At 35.4% G+C, this 15,841-nt stretch overlaps 1 protein-coding gene across 1 annotated transcript in view; it reads left to right on the plus strand.

Annotated features, from left to right (window-relative positions):
- The window catches only part of sev (receptor protein-tyrosine kinase sevenless), a 179,353-nt gene that overhangs the window by 9,243 nt on the left and 154,269 nt on the right, over positions 1 to 15,841 (plus strand). The window contains exons 2-3 of the mRNA XM_089104666.1: positions 4,661 to 4,733; positions 14,183 to 14,409. Coding sequence (XP_088960792.1) covers positions 4,661 to 4,733; positions 14,183 to 14,409 — 300 coding nt within the window. The remainder of the gene's footprint in view (positions 1 to 4,660; positions 4,734 to 14,182; positions 14,410 to 15,841) is intronic.

Consider the following 15,841-nt stretch of genomic DNA (forward strand, 5'->3'; position numbering starts at 1 on the left):
AAATTAAAAGTTCTAGTGCCATTTTTAATTGACCAAAAAAAATGGAGGGCAACTAGGCCCCTTCCCACGCTCATTTTTTTCCCAAAGTCACCCGATCAAAATTTTGAGATAGCCATTTTGTTCAGCATGGTCGAAAATATGATAAAAATGTCTTTTAGGATGACTTGATCCCCCAAAGTCCCCAGGGGGAGGGCTGAAAGTTATGAACTTTACTCAATGTTAACATATAGTATTGGTTATTGGGAAGTATACAGACTTTTTCAGAGGAGATTTTTTCCGGTCGGTGGGGGAAGGAGAGGGACGGGGCCTATATGGAAGGATCTTTCCATGAAGGAAGTTTTCATGGGGGAAGGGACATTGCTATGAAGGGGGTGCCGGATTTCCCAGCATTATTAAAGAAAAAGATCAGGAATTAAATAAAAAAAAACAAGTTTTTCAACTGATCAACTGATTGTGATTAAGAGGTCATTTTTAAAGAACTGGAAAAAAAATTCGAACTATAGTTTAAAGAGCAGGGTATTGACTAGGGGGCGAACCCCCTAATATACGTGTTAAAAATTTATGAATATAGAAGTTAGTTAAGTAAGTTAATTCTAAGTTACTTATATTTATTAATAATAAAAAAGTTCGTAAATAAAATTAAACAATTTTAGAGAAAGCCATTTAACCAAATATAATATGCAAATTTTGTTTTAATTATTCATGTACGGTGAGCCAAAATCAAAACCTGCATTAATTCAAAAACGTTCAAAAATTAAATAAAAAAAACAAGTTTTTTAACTGAAAGTAAGGAACGACGTTAAAACTTAAAACGAACAGAAATTATTCCGTATATGAAGGGGGCTGTCCCCTCCTCAACGCCTCGCTCTTTACGCTAAAGTTTGACTTTCTCACAACTCTATTTTTTTAAACAATAAAAAAACTTTAGCGTAAAGAGCGAGGCGTTGAGGAGGGGACAGCCCCCTTCATATACGGAATAATTTCTGTTCGTTTTAAGTTTTAACGTCGTTCCTTACTTTCAGTTAAAAAAACTTGTTTTTTTATTTAATTTCTAACTAGAGACGCTAGCCGTCTCAGTAACACAAAGTTTATTTTTTTGTTTTTCTTTTTTAATGTTACTGTATATATCTTACTGGCTATAGGAATGAAATTGAACATTCCAAGTTCCAATACGTTGAGGGAAAACAAAAGTAACTGTAAAGTGGACAGTTTTGCATTTGAGGGATTTGTGTCTATATTTTCCCTTTCAAAGTACGATCCGTGATGCATTTCTGTATTCCACTGAAACCCACTGTTTCCACCAGTGTTTTAAATCCCAGTTTTAAAAAGAAAACTGATTTTAGTATTTGCGCCTTGAGGGCCTGAATCCTAGCACGGCGTCGAATCTCTTTTTTGTTCAAAAAGTATAATGGTATATTTTGTTGCAAGAATAAAATTTTATATTTTTATGTCAGTTTCATTGAACTGTCTTCATTGCTGTGGATTTGGAAAATATGCTCCTCGTATCAAAAATTGCAAAAGGTTGTTGGAAATTTCCGACCTAAAATTGTTGCATTCGAATGCGAAAAGGGTCGCATCAACTTGCAACAGAATCGCTACGAAGTGTAACTAATTACATTTGGGGTATGTCTCTGGGGACCAAGGGTTACATCGAATATTTCCAGGTAATTAGAAATAATTTTACCCGCCAAAACAACATTTGACTTCATAAACGACCCAAGAGTAGAACATCTGTCTAGTGTACAGGGGGGCATGGGCCCCAGTCGCAGTGGCAGCACACTGTTCACATTATATTTCCATAATTGTTTTGTCTGATTTCAAAGGCTACCATGCTTGAGGGCTTTTGAATAAATGTGCTAGTTCAAATTATATTTTTACCAGTTATTTTTTCTTCCAAGCCTTGCCCTGCCAATTAATTTCCAAAGAATGCGATTAAGTTTAAAGTTACTTTTGGTGTTCAACTCAGTTTGTAAGGTTTTTGTAATTCACGTGTTTTTAAGCATTCAAATCTTTTAAGGTAAGTTTTAATATGTTTGCTCTATAAAATACCTAGCTTAGAATTATAAGTGCTGATTCACACATACGTTCTTTAGACAAATACATGTACGTCCTCTTGGGGGTGATTTGTCTTTGGGCCCATTTCTCTCTGTCATCTTAATTTATCATACTTTTTTGCATACTTAATAACTTGCTGCGCGCAACTTGTGGTACGAAGAGAAAGGACACGAGTGCGTACGATCTAGAGAAAGAATAAAATTTCAAGGGCGTTAAATCTCTGTCGAAAATGTAATTTTTCAAATAAGAAATTTTCGCTGAACTATGTAAAAAAAACAAAGTTTGAAGTCACCTAGTTTTTTTTTCTATTTTTCAAGGCAGAAGCAATTTAAGCTTTTTGTAAAGCCCTAAAGAAACACTGGCAAAATAACTCAAGATTTGATCAAAGTGTTATTCTTAGAAAACTTGAATCTAGCTAGGATGACGAAATGTTTCATTTTTTTCTGTTAATTAAATAAACATGGTGTAAGAGGCTCTGGTCTAGTTTTTTTTCTCGTACACAACTAATCCTTTACGAAGGCCTTGCCAAAATACAGATGCTGAAATGTACACCATGCCGAACCCAAACACTTGAAATCGAAGCTTTGACAGGGCAACCCTATAAATGCTTTTAAATATTTTCCCATGAGCTTTTATGAGATAAAGCGATCGGTGGAAATATATATTGGTTATTAAATAATCATAATTATTGATTTAGAACTAGTGAAATCGATGCATGTCTATAATGATTATTTTCTTGTTGAAGCTACAATAACATTCAAACATGGATTTTGTTTGGATGCTTTTTTATAAGTGGTTTTTATTTCGCACAATTTTAGGTAAAATCCAATGGCTTAACTTGTACGGGTCCCTCAAAGGAAGACGGAAGTTAAGTCTGGCATCCCCCCCCAAAAAAAAATAGGGTAAAATTGCAAAGATGGTTGCTTTTGTGATATTTGGAAGAAAAGACGCTTTTTTTCGTAACAAAGAAAAAAAACTGTTCAAAGATTTAACTCCTCCTCCAGGGATGTTTTGCAAGTTTACCCACCATTTCCCACCCCTAAAAAATTTTGGGCATCCACAGTAAGTCAGGTTCATAGTTCAGGCGAGCTTCAAGATCAAGGCATCGATATACCGATGCACAAAAAGTTGTTAACTAAAGATTAAATTAAAGCTACTGAATCTAAAGATTACACATATTTCTAAATGGAATTTAAACTTTCTACGTTCTATAGCTAACCTAGTTGCTAATTACGAGGATATCTGGGATCCATGCATATCAGGTATCTTCAATGTGTTCGCTGGACACGGACGCTCTTAGATAAGCAGAACGGGTGCCACAGAACGGGGACTGAAGACAAGCCAGAGGTTGAGGAGACAAGATTTGAGGCATAAAGTCGTTTGCAATTTCGAGAGACAACGCACAACCCTTAGTACCAACTACTTTTTTAACTCACCAGTAATTCAGTTATCATTGTAATCAGGGGGTCTAGACCCCACTCCCTTGATGTGTGAGTTTTTTTTTGTGCAGTTGCTGTAAAAACACTTTTGTTTATGTTTATCTCATTTCTAATCCCCCATTTCTGGCCAATAAACAGAGAGAATTCGTGAAAATATACGCATGTAAGTGCCGTATAGTCATTTAACAATTTTGGAAATACATTTTTACAACTAAAAACCTCTTGAAATGAGCTGAACGTCCTGACTCTCAAAATGAAATGAAAGGAATGAAATAAACTATAAATGTAACCTACTATTTTGCCTTGCTGTCTTTGAAACAAAATCACTATAAGGTATTGCGGGGATCACTTACCATAATAGAATATCAAACACCAAGCTTCTCCAAAGTCTCAAGGTCAAACAAACCATTCTCGACCGAAAAGGATTGCAACAACTTAGATGGCATGACACCAAACGTATGGAGATCACTCGCCTGCCGAAAATAGCCCTTGAAGGCCGTATAAATAGTTTTCGCCCTCGAAAACGCTCCCTTTCCCAAAGAGATGGAAAAAACATTTTTGTAGCTAAACATGCTGTACCTTCGCCGCCTGGCAGAAGATAGAAGTTCACATAGTGGCCTAAGAACAACCTTCGAGAAGGGATTGGACTTAGGTCAAGTCAAGGTTTAAATGTGACAGAAAATGTTTAGAAAAATAAAATTGAGTTCTCGCTTATTTTGTTTGGTACTATCCCATTATGCGGGCCTCTCGAGTTAATGACTATAGAGTAGGCAATGATAAAACCCGTTTTGACGTCTTAACTGTTATAGAGTAGGCAATGATAGCAAGGTTTCCATTGCGTAAACGATATTAAATTATGGTTTTTTGGGGGTTTAGGGGGGGGAGGTATCTAGGTTATATTAACTATTTAATATATGCTATGCTTTACCCCCTCCCCCCTAATGTGCAAATATATAGCCCAAATTTGTTTCTAAACTATTATATATTCATCCTATTTTATTTTATTTCATTTGAATTAACCAAACTTGACTTTTTAGAGAGGCCCGCATAATGGGATAATACGTTTTGTTTATATTTACCTTATGTTTTGCCTTGTGTTTCTTCACCATTTAAATGTACAGATTAATTTACGTTAATTTGTGAATACAAGTCCTTTGTCCTTTCAGGTAGAAAATACGACGATTCTTCCTGAAGCGTGCCACAGTAGATGTTTAGGGTCTCAGAATGAAGGACGCACAGGTATTTTTTTTTCATGAAGAATCTGGTTTTTGAAATAAGCCAAAGGAAAGGCCAAAGCCAAATACCCTTGGCCAAAGCAATTAATCCAAGAGAATATGAGAGATTACTTTCCTTTATATCCGTGGAAAGAAATATGTTTTTGTAAGCCAATCACATCATTCTTTAAGCATAGGAAAAAAAGGGAACCAAATTTCCCCACCTTTCAAAACTTGGTCGATTCTCCTTTATTCCACAGCCGTAGCAAAGGTCCTAACGACCTTCCTCTCCAAATTATAGAGAAATTCATTCAGTGATATAAGATAAACCGTCTTCTCATTGAAACAAAGGGAAATTTAAATCTTTTCAGAGGCTGCAATTAAATCCTTTTAAATCTAGGGAATTAAGGATATTTGAATAGCTTAGGAATTGTGTGTACATAGAATAAATTGTCGGTTTCAACAGGATGTGAATTTAGTGAGCCGTAGTGTAAGTGGTCAAGTGGTCTTGACAGTTGTTTCATTTAAATGGACTAGGTAAACATTTGCCTGAATGGGTTCTTACTCACCTGTAAGTCCATTCTGATCAAACATGCGAAAACTTTGTTTTGAAAACAGAACGCGTTCAATAATTTCATTCTTTGTTTGGGAGTGGATAAAAGTAGAAAGAATAGAGAAATCAGATGGAGAATATAAGAAAATCTAGAGACTATCTTAGATATTTATGGAATTCAAGGACCTTACATACGTTCCTGTTTCAAAACCTTGCTTTTTTTGCTTTTTTGACCTCGTCTTTAAGTATTTTATAATTATCATGTGCAGTTCAAATTTTTGATATCAGAAAAGAGAAAGCGTGTTTCTTGTTCCGAAAATAGTGGATCAACCATCTTTTTGAAATGGATGACTTTGCTTGTGAACCACTTTCGCTTTTATTCAACTTCGTCCGCTTATACGACCAAATCTATATTCTTTTGCATACATCTCGTTATTTTGATCTTTGATGAACGTTCACTTGCTTGTTCAGGGAGGGGACATATGCATCTAAGCTTTAGGTTTTTCATAGGACTGTCTGTATGAGTTTGATTTGTCTAGCATTGATAAATTCTAACCGCTTTTTTCCCACTGCTTCACAACCTAACAAATCTAAATCAAACGCTTGAGCCCACTTTGATGATTCTATATTCTCAAAACACCCTTAAAAGAGAAAAAATTACGAATAAAATGGGAAAAGAGGTTCAGACTGAACATTCAGAAAGCTGGAAGGTAAGTGACTGGTGTCCGCTCTACGCTGTTGCCTATCGGGTATATATCTAGGAGTACCGCTTGTTTCACCATGCTTGGCACACTCTACTTCTTTGTGTCACGCATGACGCATGACGTACCTCGCATGATGCACATCATGCAACGCATGGCACACTCTCACCGCCAGTTGTGCCCACCATCTAATGTCCACAGTTTTGAAAGTGAACAACCACTTTGCAAGTGGCACATTAATAATTAAAGTAAAAGGATGGATAAAACAAACATTAAAACTTGAACAAAGAGCAGATTTAGCCACATTTGGAAAAAAATTGGCAAATAGTAAACATACCAAGCTGAACTAGAAATCGAATCACTATTATTTTCCTTTTATCCAGCTTCTCAGAATTGATCAATTTAGAACAATCCTTTTTAGATATTAAATAAAAGAAAAGTTTTTTAAACTGAAAGTAAGGAGCGACATTGAAACTTAAAACGAACAGAAATTATTCCGTATATGAAAGGGGCTGTCCCCTCCTCAACGCCTCGCTGTTTACGCTAAAGTTTGACTTTCTCGCAACTCTATTTTTAAAAAAATAAAAAACTTTAGCGTAAAGAGCGAGGCGTTGAGGAGGCGACATCCCCTTTCATATACGGAATAAGGTTTTAATTGTTTAAAAAAAAAAAAGTTGCGAGAAAGTCAAACTTTAGCGTAAACAGCGAGGCGTTGAGGAGGGGACAGCCCCTTTCATATACGGAATAATTTCTGTTCGTTTCAAGCTTTAATGTCGCTCCTTACTTTCAGTTTAAAAAACCTGTTTTTTTTTTTTATTTCTGATCGTTTTTCAGTTGATGCAGCTTTTATTTTGGCTCATCGTCATTGAATAAGCAAACAAAATTTGCATAAAATTTTACTTTTCTTTTGCTGAATGGCTGTCTCTAAATTTGGCTCTGACATAATTTACAAATTAACTTACTTAACAAACTTCTTTATTCGTATATTTTTCTTCTGGCAAAAAATACAAAGTTGCAGATTTTTGCAGATATCAACTTGAAACCTATGTTATAGGGTTTTCTAATGCGCTGAATCTGACGGTGTGATTTTCATTAAAATTCTTTCACTTGTAGGGGATGTTTCCCCCCTCTTTAAAAAATAAGGTAAATTTTCTCAGGCTCGTAGCCTTTGATGAGTAATTCTAAACTTAATAAAATTTATATATTTAAAATCAGCATTATAAGCCCATTCTTTTGATACATTTATTGAGATCAAAATTCCGTTTTTAAAAGTTTTGATTACTATTGAGCCGTATCGCTTGTTTTTTTTTATTGTTTTGTTTATTACGTATATGTTATTACGTGTATGAGGGGGTTCTCCCCTTAGTCAATACCACGATCTTTACGTTAAAAGTTAAAAAAAATTTAATTCACAAACCTCTTTTGAAAGCACTAAAAAAAAACTGTAGCGTAAAGAGCGAGGTTTTGAATTGGGGGAGAACCACCTCATATACGTTATAATTTCTGTTCGTTTTATGTTGTAATGTTGCTTCTTACTTTCAGTTGAAAAAACTTATTTAATTTCTGATCGTTTTTTAAATAATGCTTGGAAATCCGGCGCCCCCTTCATAGAAATATCCCTTACCCCAAAGAAACATCCTCCACGGAAAGATTCTCCCGAGTAAACCCCTCCGCCCCCCCCCCCCCCCCCACAATAAAAAAATCTTCCTGAAAATGTCTGTATACTTCCCAATAACCAATACAATATGTAAGCAATGGGCAAAGTTCGTAACTTGCAGCCCTTTCCCTTTTATCAGATTTTCGACTATGCTGAACAAAATGGCTATCTCAAAATTTTAATTGTATGACTTTGAGAAAAAAATGAGCGTAGGAGGGGCCCTAGTTGCGCTCGTTTTTTAAACAAAAAAAAAACTTTACCGTAAAGAGCAATGCGTTGAGGATGGGACAGCCCCTTTCATATACGGAATAATTTCTGTTTGTTTTATAAAAACAGCAATCATGAAAATATATACGCCATCATGTGTATTTGGATACTACATGATACTACATGGGTATGGCACAACTATAAAACTATTACTTTTAATGTGGACACGGACTGTGCCAAATTATGGCGGTAAGTGCCTTTTGACATAGAAGGCAAGAAAACTGAAGAATATTTGCAAAAACAAGGAAGTACAATTATGCAAAACACAAAAAGCAACAAGTTCCTAATGTTTTAAAGAGGAAACAAATGAACAAATATTCGTATATTCTTAATACGTGTATTAGGGGGTTCACCCCCTAGTCAATACCTTGCTCTTTAAGCTAAAGTTCGAATTTTGTTCCAATTCTTCAAAAATGACCCCTTAATCACAAAGGCCGAATAATTAAAACAAAGTTTGCAGATTAATTTTACTTTTATTTTGTTAAATGGCTTTCTCGAAACTTGTTTAATTTTATTTACGAACGTTTTAATTAGTAATAAATATACGTAACTTACGAATTGACTTACGTAACGAACTTCTATATTCATATATTTTTAATTTGTTTATTAGGGGGTTCGCCCCCTAGTCAATACCTTGCTCTTTAAGCGAAAGTTCGAATTTTGTTCCAATTCTTTAAAAATGACCCTTAATCACAAAGGCCGTTAATTAGAATAAATAGCTCTTATGAAAGTACTAAAAAATCTTTGGCTTAGAGAGCGAGGTATTGACTAGGGGGTTAAGCCAATCATACACGTAATATTTTCTGTTCGTTTTAAGTTTTGATGTTACTCCTTATTTTCAGTTGGAAAACTTGTTTTTTTTTATGATTAATTTCTGATCTTTTTTTAAATAATGCTGGGAAATCCGACGCCCCCTTCATAGCAATGTCCATTCCCCCAGGACCACGGCCTTCATGAAAAGATCCTCCCATATAACCCCCGACCCACCCCCACCCCCCACTACCAGAAAAAATTCCCCCTGAAAACGTCTGTATGCTTCCCAATAACCAATACTACAAGTTAACATTAGGTAAAGTTCATAACTTTCGGCCCCTCCCCTGGAGGCTTTGAGGGTTTTAAGTCATCCTAAAAGACATAATTATTTTATTTTTGACCATGCTGAACAAAATGGCTATCTCAAAATTTTGATCGGGTGACTTTTGGAAAAAATGAGCGTGGGAGGGGGCCTAGTTGCCCTCCATTTTTTTTATGACTTAAAAAGGGCTCTAAAACTTTTAATTTCCATTCGAATGAGCCCTTCAACGATATTATAGGACCACTGGGTCGATACGATCACCCCTGGGAAAAAAATAATAAATAAACACGCATCCGTGATCTTTCTTCTGGCAAAAAATGGAAAATTCCACATTTTTGTAGATAGGAGCTTGAAACCTCTAAAGTAGGGTTCTCTGATACGCTGAATATGATGGTGTGATTTTCATTAAGGTTCCATAACTTTTAGGGGGTCTTTCCCCCTTTTTTCCAAAATAAGCCAAATTTTCTGAGGCGCTTACCTTTTGATGGATAGGATTAAACTAGATGAAACCTATATTTTTGAAGTCAGCATTAAAATCCGATTCTTTTGATGTATCTATTGGTATCAAAATTCCGTTTTTTAGAGTTTCGGTTACCATTGATCCGGGTCGCTCCTTACTTTCGGTTACCACGAACTGTTTGATTGGAAATTCCATACCTTTATAACGAATCAATTAAGGTACTTTTTATATTCATTCTTTGATTTTTGTTTTATATCGGCAACAGACCCCGAAGTAGGTCTAACACACTCAACCCAAATTCGCAGTCAAGGTTTTGCCTTATTTTTATAATCCTGTAATTCAGGATCGGCAGCCAATATCAAACAGTTCGTGGTAACGAACTGTAAGTAAGGAGCGACCCGGCTCAATGGTAACCGAAACTCTAAAAAACTGTATTTTGATATAAATAGATACATTAAAAGAATCAAATTTTAATGCTGATTTCAAATATATAAGTTTTATTAAGTTTAAGTTTACACATCAACATTTTGAAAAAAAGGAGGAAAGACCCCTAAAAGTTATAGAACCTTAATGAAAATCACACCATCATATTCAGTGTATCAGAGAACCCTACTGTAGAGGTTTCAAGCTCCCATCTACAAAAATGTGGAATTTTGCATTTTTTGCCAGAAGAAAGATCACGGGTGCGTGTTTATTTGTTTGTTTGTTTGTTGTTTTTTTTTTTTTTCCCAGGGGTGATTGTATCGACCCAGTTGTCCTAGAATATCGTGGGAGGGCTCATTGGAATGAAAATTAAAAGTTCTAGTGCCCTTTTTAAGTGACCAAAAAAAATGGAGGGCAACTAGGCCCCCTCCCACGCTCATTTTTTTCCCAAAGTCAACTCATCAAAATTTTGAGATAGCCATTTTGTTCAGCACGTTCAAATATATAATAAGTATGTCTTTTAGGATGACTTAATCCCCCAAAATTCCCGGGGGGAGGGCTAAAAGTTATGAACTTTACCCAATGTTAACATATAGTATTGGTTATTTGGAAGTATACAGACGTTTTCAGGGAGATTTTTCCTGGTAGTGGGGGGGGGGGGTCGGGGGTTATGTGGGAGGATCTTTCCATGAAGGAAGTTTTCATGGGGGAAGGGACATTGCTATGAAGGGGACGCCGGACTTCCCAGCATTATTTAAAAAATATCAGAAATTTAATATAAAAAAACAAGTATTTCAACTGCAATAGCAGCAACATCGAAACTTCAAACGAACAGAAAATATTACATATATGATTGGGTTCACCCCGTAGTCAATACCCCGCTCTTTAAGCCAAAGATTTCTTAGTACTTTCATAAGAGCTATTTATTCTAATTAACGGCCTTTGTGATTAAGCGGTCATTTTTAAAGAATTGGAACAAAATTCGAACTTTCGCTTAAAGAGCAAGGTATTGACTAGGGGGCGAACCCCCTAATAAACAAATTAACCCCCTAATAAACAAATATATGAATATAGAAGTTCGTTACGTAAGTTAATTCGTAAGCTACGTATATTTATTACTAATAAAAACGTTCGTAAATATAATTAAACAAGTTTCGAGAAAGCCATTTAACTAAATAAAAGTAAATTAATATGAAAATTTTGTTTTAGTTATTCATGTACGGTAAACCAAGATCAAAACCTGCATTTATTCAAAAACGTTCAAAAATTAATTAAAAAAAACAAGTTTTTTAAACTGAAAGTAAGGAGCGACAATAAAACTTAAAACGAACAGAAATTATTCCGTATATGAACGGGGCTGTCCCCTCCTTAACGCCTCGCTCTTTACGCTAAAGTTTGACTCTGTCTCACAACTTTATTTTTTAAAACAATAAAAAACTTTAGCGTAAAGAGCGAGGCGTTGAGGAGGGGACAGCCCCTTTCATATACGGAATAATTTCTGTTCGTTTTAAGTTTTATTGTCGCTCCTTACTTTCAGTTTAAAAAACTTGTTTTTTTTATTTAATAGATTTCAGCGTTTAATACGAATACGCTCTTCGGGAACCGCAATATTTTCAGCTTCTTTCATACATCTAATTATATCACAAGTCGTTGAATAAAAACAAAGGTTTTTTTTTAACTAGATAACATGGCTAATAAATCGTTTCTGAAGCTTATCGTAATGGATTTTACGCTTTTATATTTAAAATCTATTAATGTAAGTATTACTCAAGGGTCTGGCCAATTTTTTTTTGGGGGGGGGGGGGATGTCGACTACGTAAATGAGCTTTATTCGACCTTCCCCTGTAAAACAAAACACTCATATACTTACAATTTTCTACATAAAATTATAGGACCAAAACACATCACCCCTTGTGGCTGCCCCATAGCTTGAACTTTCTTTTCTATAGTTTTTTTCCTTTCCTATATTTTTTCCAATTCCATGGAAAGAGTTTAAATTTTATCACCTCAAAAGTTCCCAAAACGGAAACAAGTGTACCTATCCTAATTAAAAGGTCATTTTAAGCTATTCTTAAGGGATCGCCTCATTTAGCATGTCGGCGGCTAATTATTCAGACTTTCTAATTTGTCACTTTCAATCATAAAAAAGGTCGGTTTCTACTTTCCCAGAAAATGTGGTTTCCACTCAAATACAAGTCTCACGTTTAAAACCCTGTCCTCGCCTCTGCAAATTCAAATGGATTCCCTGCAAGAAGTAAACGTTCGAGTTAAAATGTATTTAAATATCTAACTATTGCAGGCATCAGCAATACAAAGTAGATTGAAATAATTTTAGCGGATGTTATGTTTCATGTACAGTGAGCTTGTACCGAGGGGGGGGGTTCAGGGAAAGGGATCCTACTACGGAAAAATTATTCTTCAGTAATTTATCCCGGTGTTTAAAAGAAATTGTTCCGTATTTATGCGCTAACTTTGTCATTCCTTAGGGTGAGGGAGATGTTGAGTCCGAGATTTGTCCTTCTCTTCCCCCGAATATGGCTTTAGTGCTTTCATAAGATTCTGATTTTACTCGGGGTAAAGAGTTACAGTACTTGTGGGATTTTTTTTTTTTTGCATAATCCAGGAATCTTGAACCCGTGATAAAGCTCATGATAAAGGTGGTTTACAATGTATTTTACTATTGAATTCCCCTAATAACGCCTCAAATTAAAACTCAGAGCGCACCCATGAAAGCGAAAATAAACCATAAGAGCCACTTTTTGGATTGAAAAGCACACGAAGTATGCAATTTGGGAAAAACAAAAACACTGATTAAAAAAAAAAATCAATGCGCAACTGCCGAAAAGAAGCGTCCGAAGAGTACAAAGACACATCTGGCAGCACTGGGCCAAATACTGGGTACACTGCTGGTGGAAGTAGTCATGAATTAAACCGTATTCATTTTCCTGCTTCATCTAATCCGCTTTTTGATTGGCTCTTGCTCTTAAACAAAAACCAAAACTCAAGCACTGACTAGTTTACGTGACAGAACTCTCAATTGACGGAAACCACGTTCTGGATAACTAGTCAGACCACTATTAACTATTTTTCAAAGAAGGAGTAGGCTAAGTCTGAGGAGTAGGCTGGTACCTAATAATGAGGAGTTGAAACCCAGCAGTTAAAACACAGAGTCCAAAAAAAGTTGTTTTTCCTCAGGTAGTTTAGTGCTGTAATGAATCTGAGGTTAGAACAGTGGCATTAACATTTGATTTGGTTATAAGGATAGTTATAAAAATAATCAGGGTAGTAATGGCTCATTTAGACTCATTTCTAAAGGTAGTAAATCTAGTAAAGGTGTAAAGATATGCACTAGAGATAGGACCACAATAGCTTTTATTCAAGAAACATGCCTCGTTCATAAAAATTGTTTTATATTTTACCATAAAATCATGAAAATCTGTCGCAGCCTTCTTTTTTTGACGCTGAAATAATTTCCTGAAACATTTTTATTAATTAAATGTTTTTTTTTCTTCTAAAAGTTGCTTCTATTGTGTTCTTTTTATAGGTCAATTTCGTTGTAAGTTCACCATTACGAGTGAATTTAATCTTCAAATTTAACCTTGAGAATTTAAATCAGTTGAAGCCAAAAAAATGCACTTCTATTAATAGGAGCCGTTATTGGCAATTGGACAATAGGACTCCCTGTTGTCCTAAGCTCAATGTCACCACCAAGAGAATTTAAAAGGATATCGTGGGAGGTGCAATCTTTGTAGGCTTCTTAGTCAAGATTTGGGCTAGGAAATAAACCCTTTTCTAACTCTTGCTGAGAACTTGTTTCTGGTTTAGGGGCCTCGTCCCTTCCCCTAGATGTTAAGATTTTGGGTGTTTTTCGTCTTTCCAAGGTAGAATTTGCATGTTTCTTGTGTTTTCTAGTATTTTGTCTCAAGTCAGTAACTGCAGTCTCAGCAATTACAAGAGGCTCGCAAGAGTTTTCCCGAGATAGTTTCTCTGTTAGGATTTGGCCTAGAAATACATAGTTTACTATTTTTTGGTGACCGCTGGCTTTGGCACCATGCTCCTCCCCCTAAATGTCCAGAATTGTGTTTCCCATATTTCCCAACGTATATAACATAATTTGCAAGTTCTTTGTATTTTTCTTTCTAGTTGGTATAAGTCACTAAATATTTTAAAATATTTTGATATTTAAAAGTATATATGTTATATTTTATATGTATATATATATATATATATATATATATATATATATATATATATATATATATATATATATATATATATATATATATATATATATATATATATATATATATATATATATATATGTTTTAATATTTACAGAAGGTTTGGAAGAAGCTTTGCCCGAACCTTTGGTCATTTTGGGTGCAACATTATCGACAAGCCTCCATCTGAATGTCATCCGGCTAAAACATTCAGTAGATGGTTATTTTCAACTGCAGTATGTCAGGCCAGAAGCTGATTCTAACTGGAGAACTGTGGAAAATGCCACAGAGTATAACCAAACCGTATGGACTGTACATAATCTCCAGCCATTTACTTTTTATCAAGTAGGACTTTTTTTTTTCGTTGTTGGGTGTTGTAGAGGATTTTTATTTATTGCCAAACGTGGTGGAATTTTGTAGTTCATAATTTATGTAAGAATCAGGTGTCAATCACTACCTGTGATTAATCAGACTCTGAAACGAAACTAATTTTTGTGGTTAAAACTTAAAAACAACAAAAATTATTCCTTCTCCATCTATGCAACATATATCTATAAAACTTGCTCAAATGAACTGACTCGGACCAAATACTATATTTTTATTTTCACTTTTGGCGGGAACCAGACAAAGATCCATTTTGTCCGGCACCAATGGGCGAAGGGATGAATGAAGTTGTCCAACTCGACCCGTCAACGGTGGCCACTTCTACAACCTTCAGCCAATCCTTATCCGAACGATACCCGTGTCTGCGGAAACCATCCCAAAGATCTCGGGCACTCTTGAATGTCTGCAAGAGATAATTTCTTACAGTGAAGAATATTCCCTAATTTTAGAATAATTTTGCAAAACTAGCACTTTACTGAAAACACAGAACCCATGCAAAAACAGGATGTTGTTCTAGAGCAGAAATATCCTCCCTCGGTGATGAATAAATTTTGGCTACATTCCAAGTTTTTGGAGGAAGCTGACGATGCTTTCTACTCCTGTCAACTAACATTGGGGTTAAGTAAGCAACTGACTTAAATAAGACTAAAGACGAAAACAACGGGAAAGTAAACATACGCAGTAGTGGCTCATGGTTCAAAAGACGTCACATAGTCTATTAGGAAATCGTGTCAATCGGTGCTACCATATTAAGTCAATTTACTGTCTGTAATGGCCTCAACGTTACAGATTGTGTTTTTCATTGTCTTTGAATCAATAGGACAAATTGACACTAATTTGATGGTATAAGACGGTGGGACAAAAAGTAGAGAAAACGCCGCTTTTTTGTTCCCTTTGTTACGGTATAATCATTTTCCCCCTTATGTTAAACTTACAAGTTTAAATGGCGAATGGCTTAATACCCTTTCCCCGGGGCGTCGTTGGGGGGGGGGGCAGTTGCCTTCCCAATAATGTGTAGAGAAAAATATTATATATCCCATCACCTTGACTATCTGGATAGGGACCACTCCCCCCCCCCAATAAGAATGCTGGAGATTCGCCCCCGCCCGTTCCTAAGATATTACAAATACGCATGTTTGATAACTTGGATGAAGCAGTGTCTTTTGATTGAGATTGAAATACCTTGCACTATAATACTCTTAGCCTTTTTGAACACACCAGGATCTGATATTCCCCCTTATCCCAATGATAATTCACTGTATTTTTTATATTTATGTTTAAAAAAAAAAAAAAAAATTATATGTATATATATAAAATCACCGTCATAATCAAGATTACTGAAAAGAACAAATTAATGTGGTTTGACTGTTTAATATATATACTAATATTCATT

The sequence above is a fragment of the Artemia sp. Qi Xiang Cuo genome, chromosome 2, assembly GCF_049724085.1.
Source record: "Artemia sp. Qi Xiang Cuo chromosome 2, ASM4972408v1, whole genome shotgun sequence".
NCBI lineage: Eukaryota > Metazoa > Arthropoda > Branchiopoda > Anostraca > Artemiidae > Artemia > Artemia sp. Qi Xiang Cuo.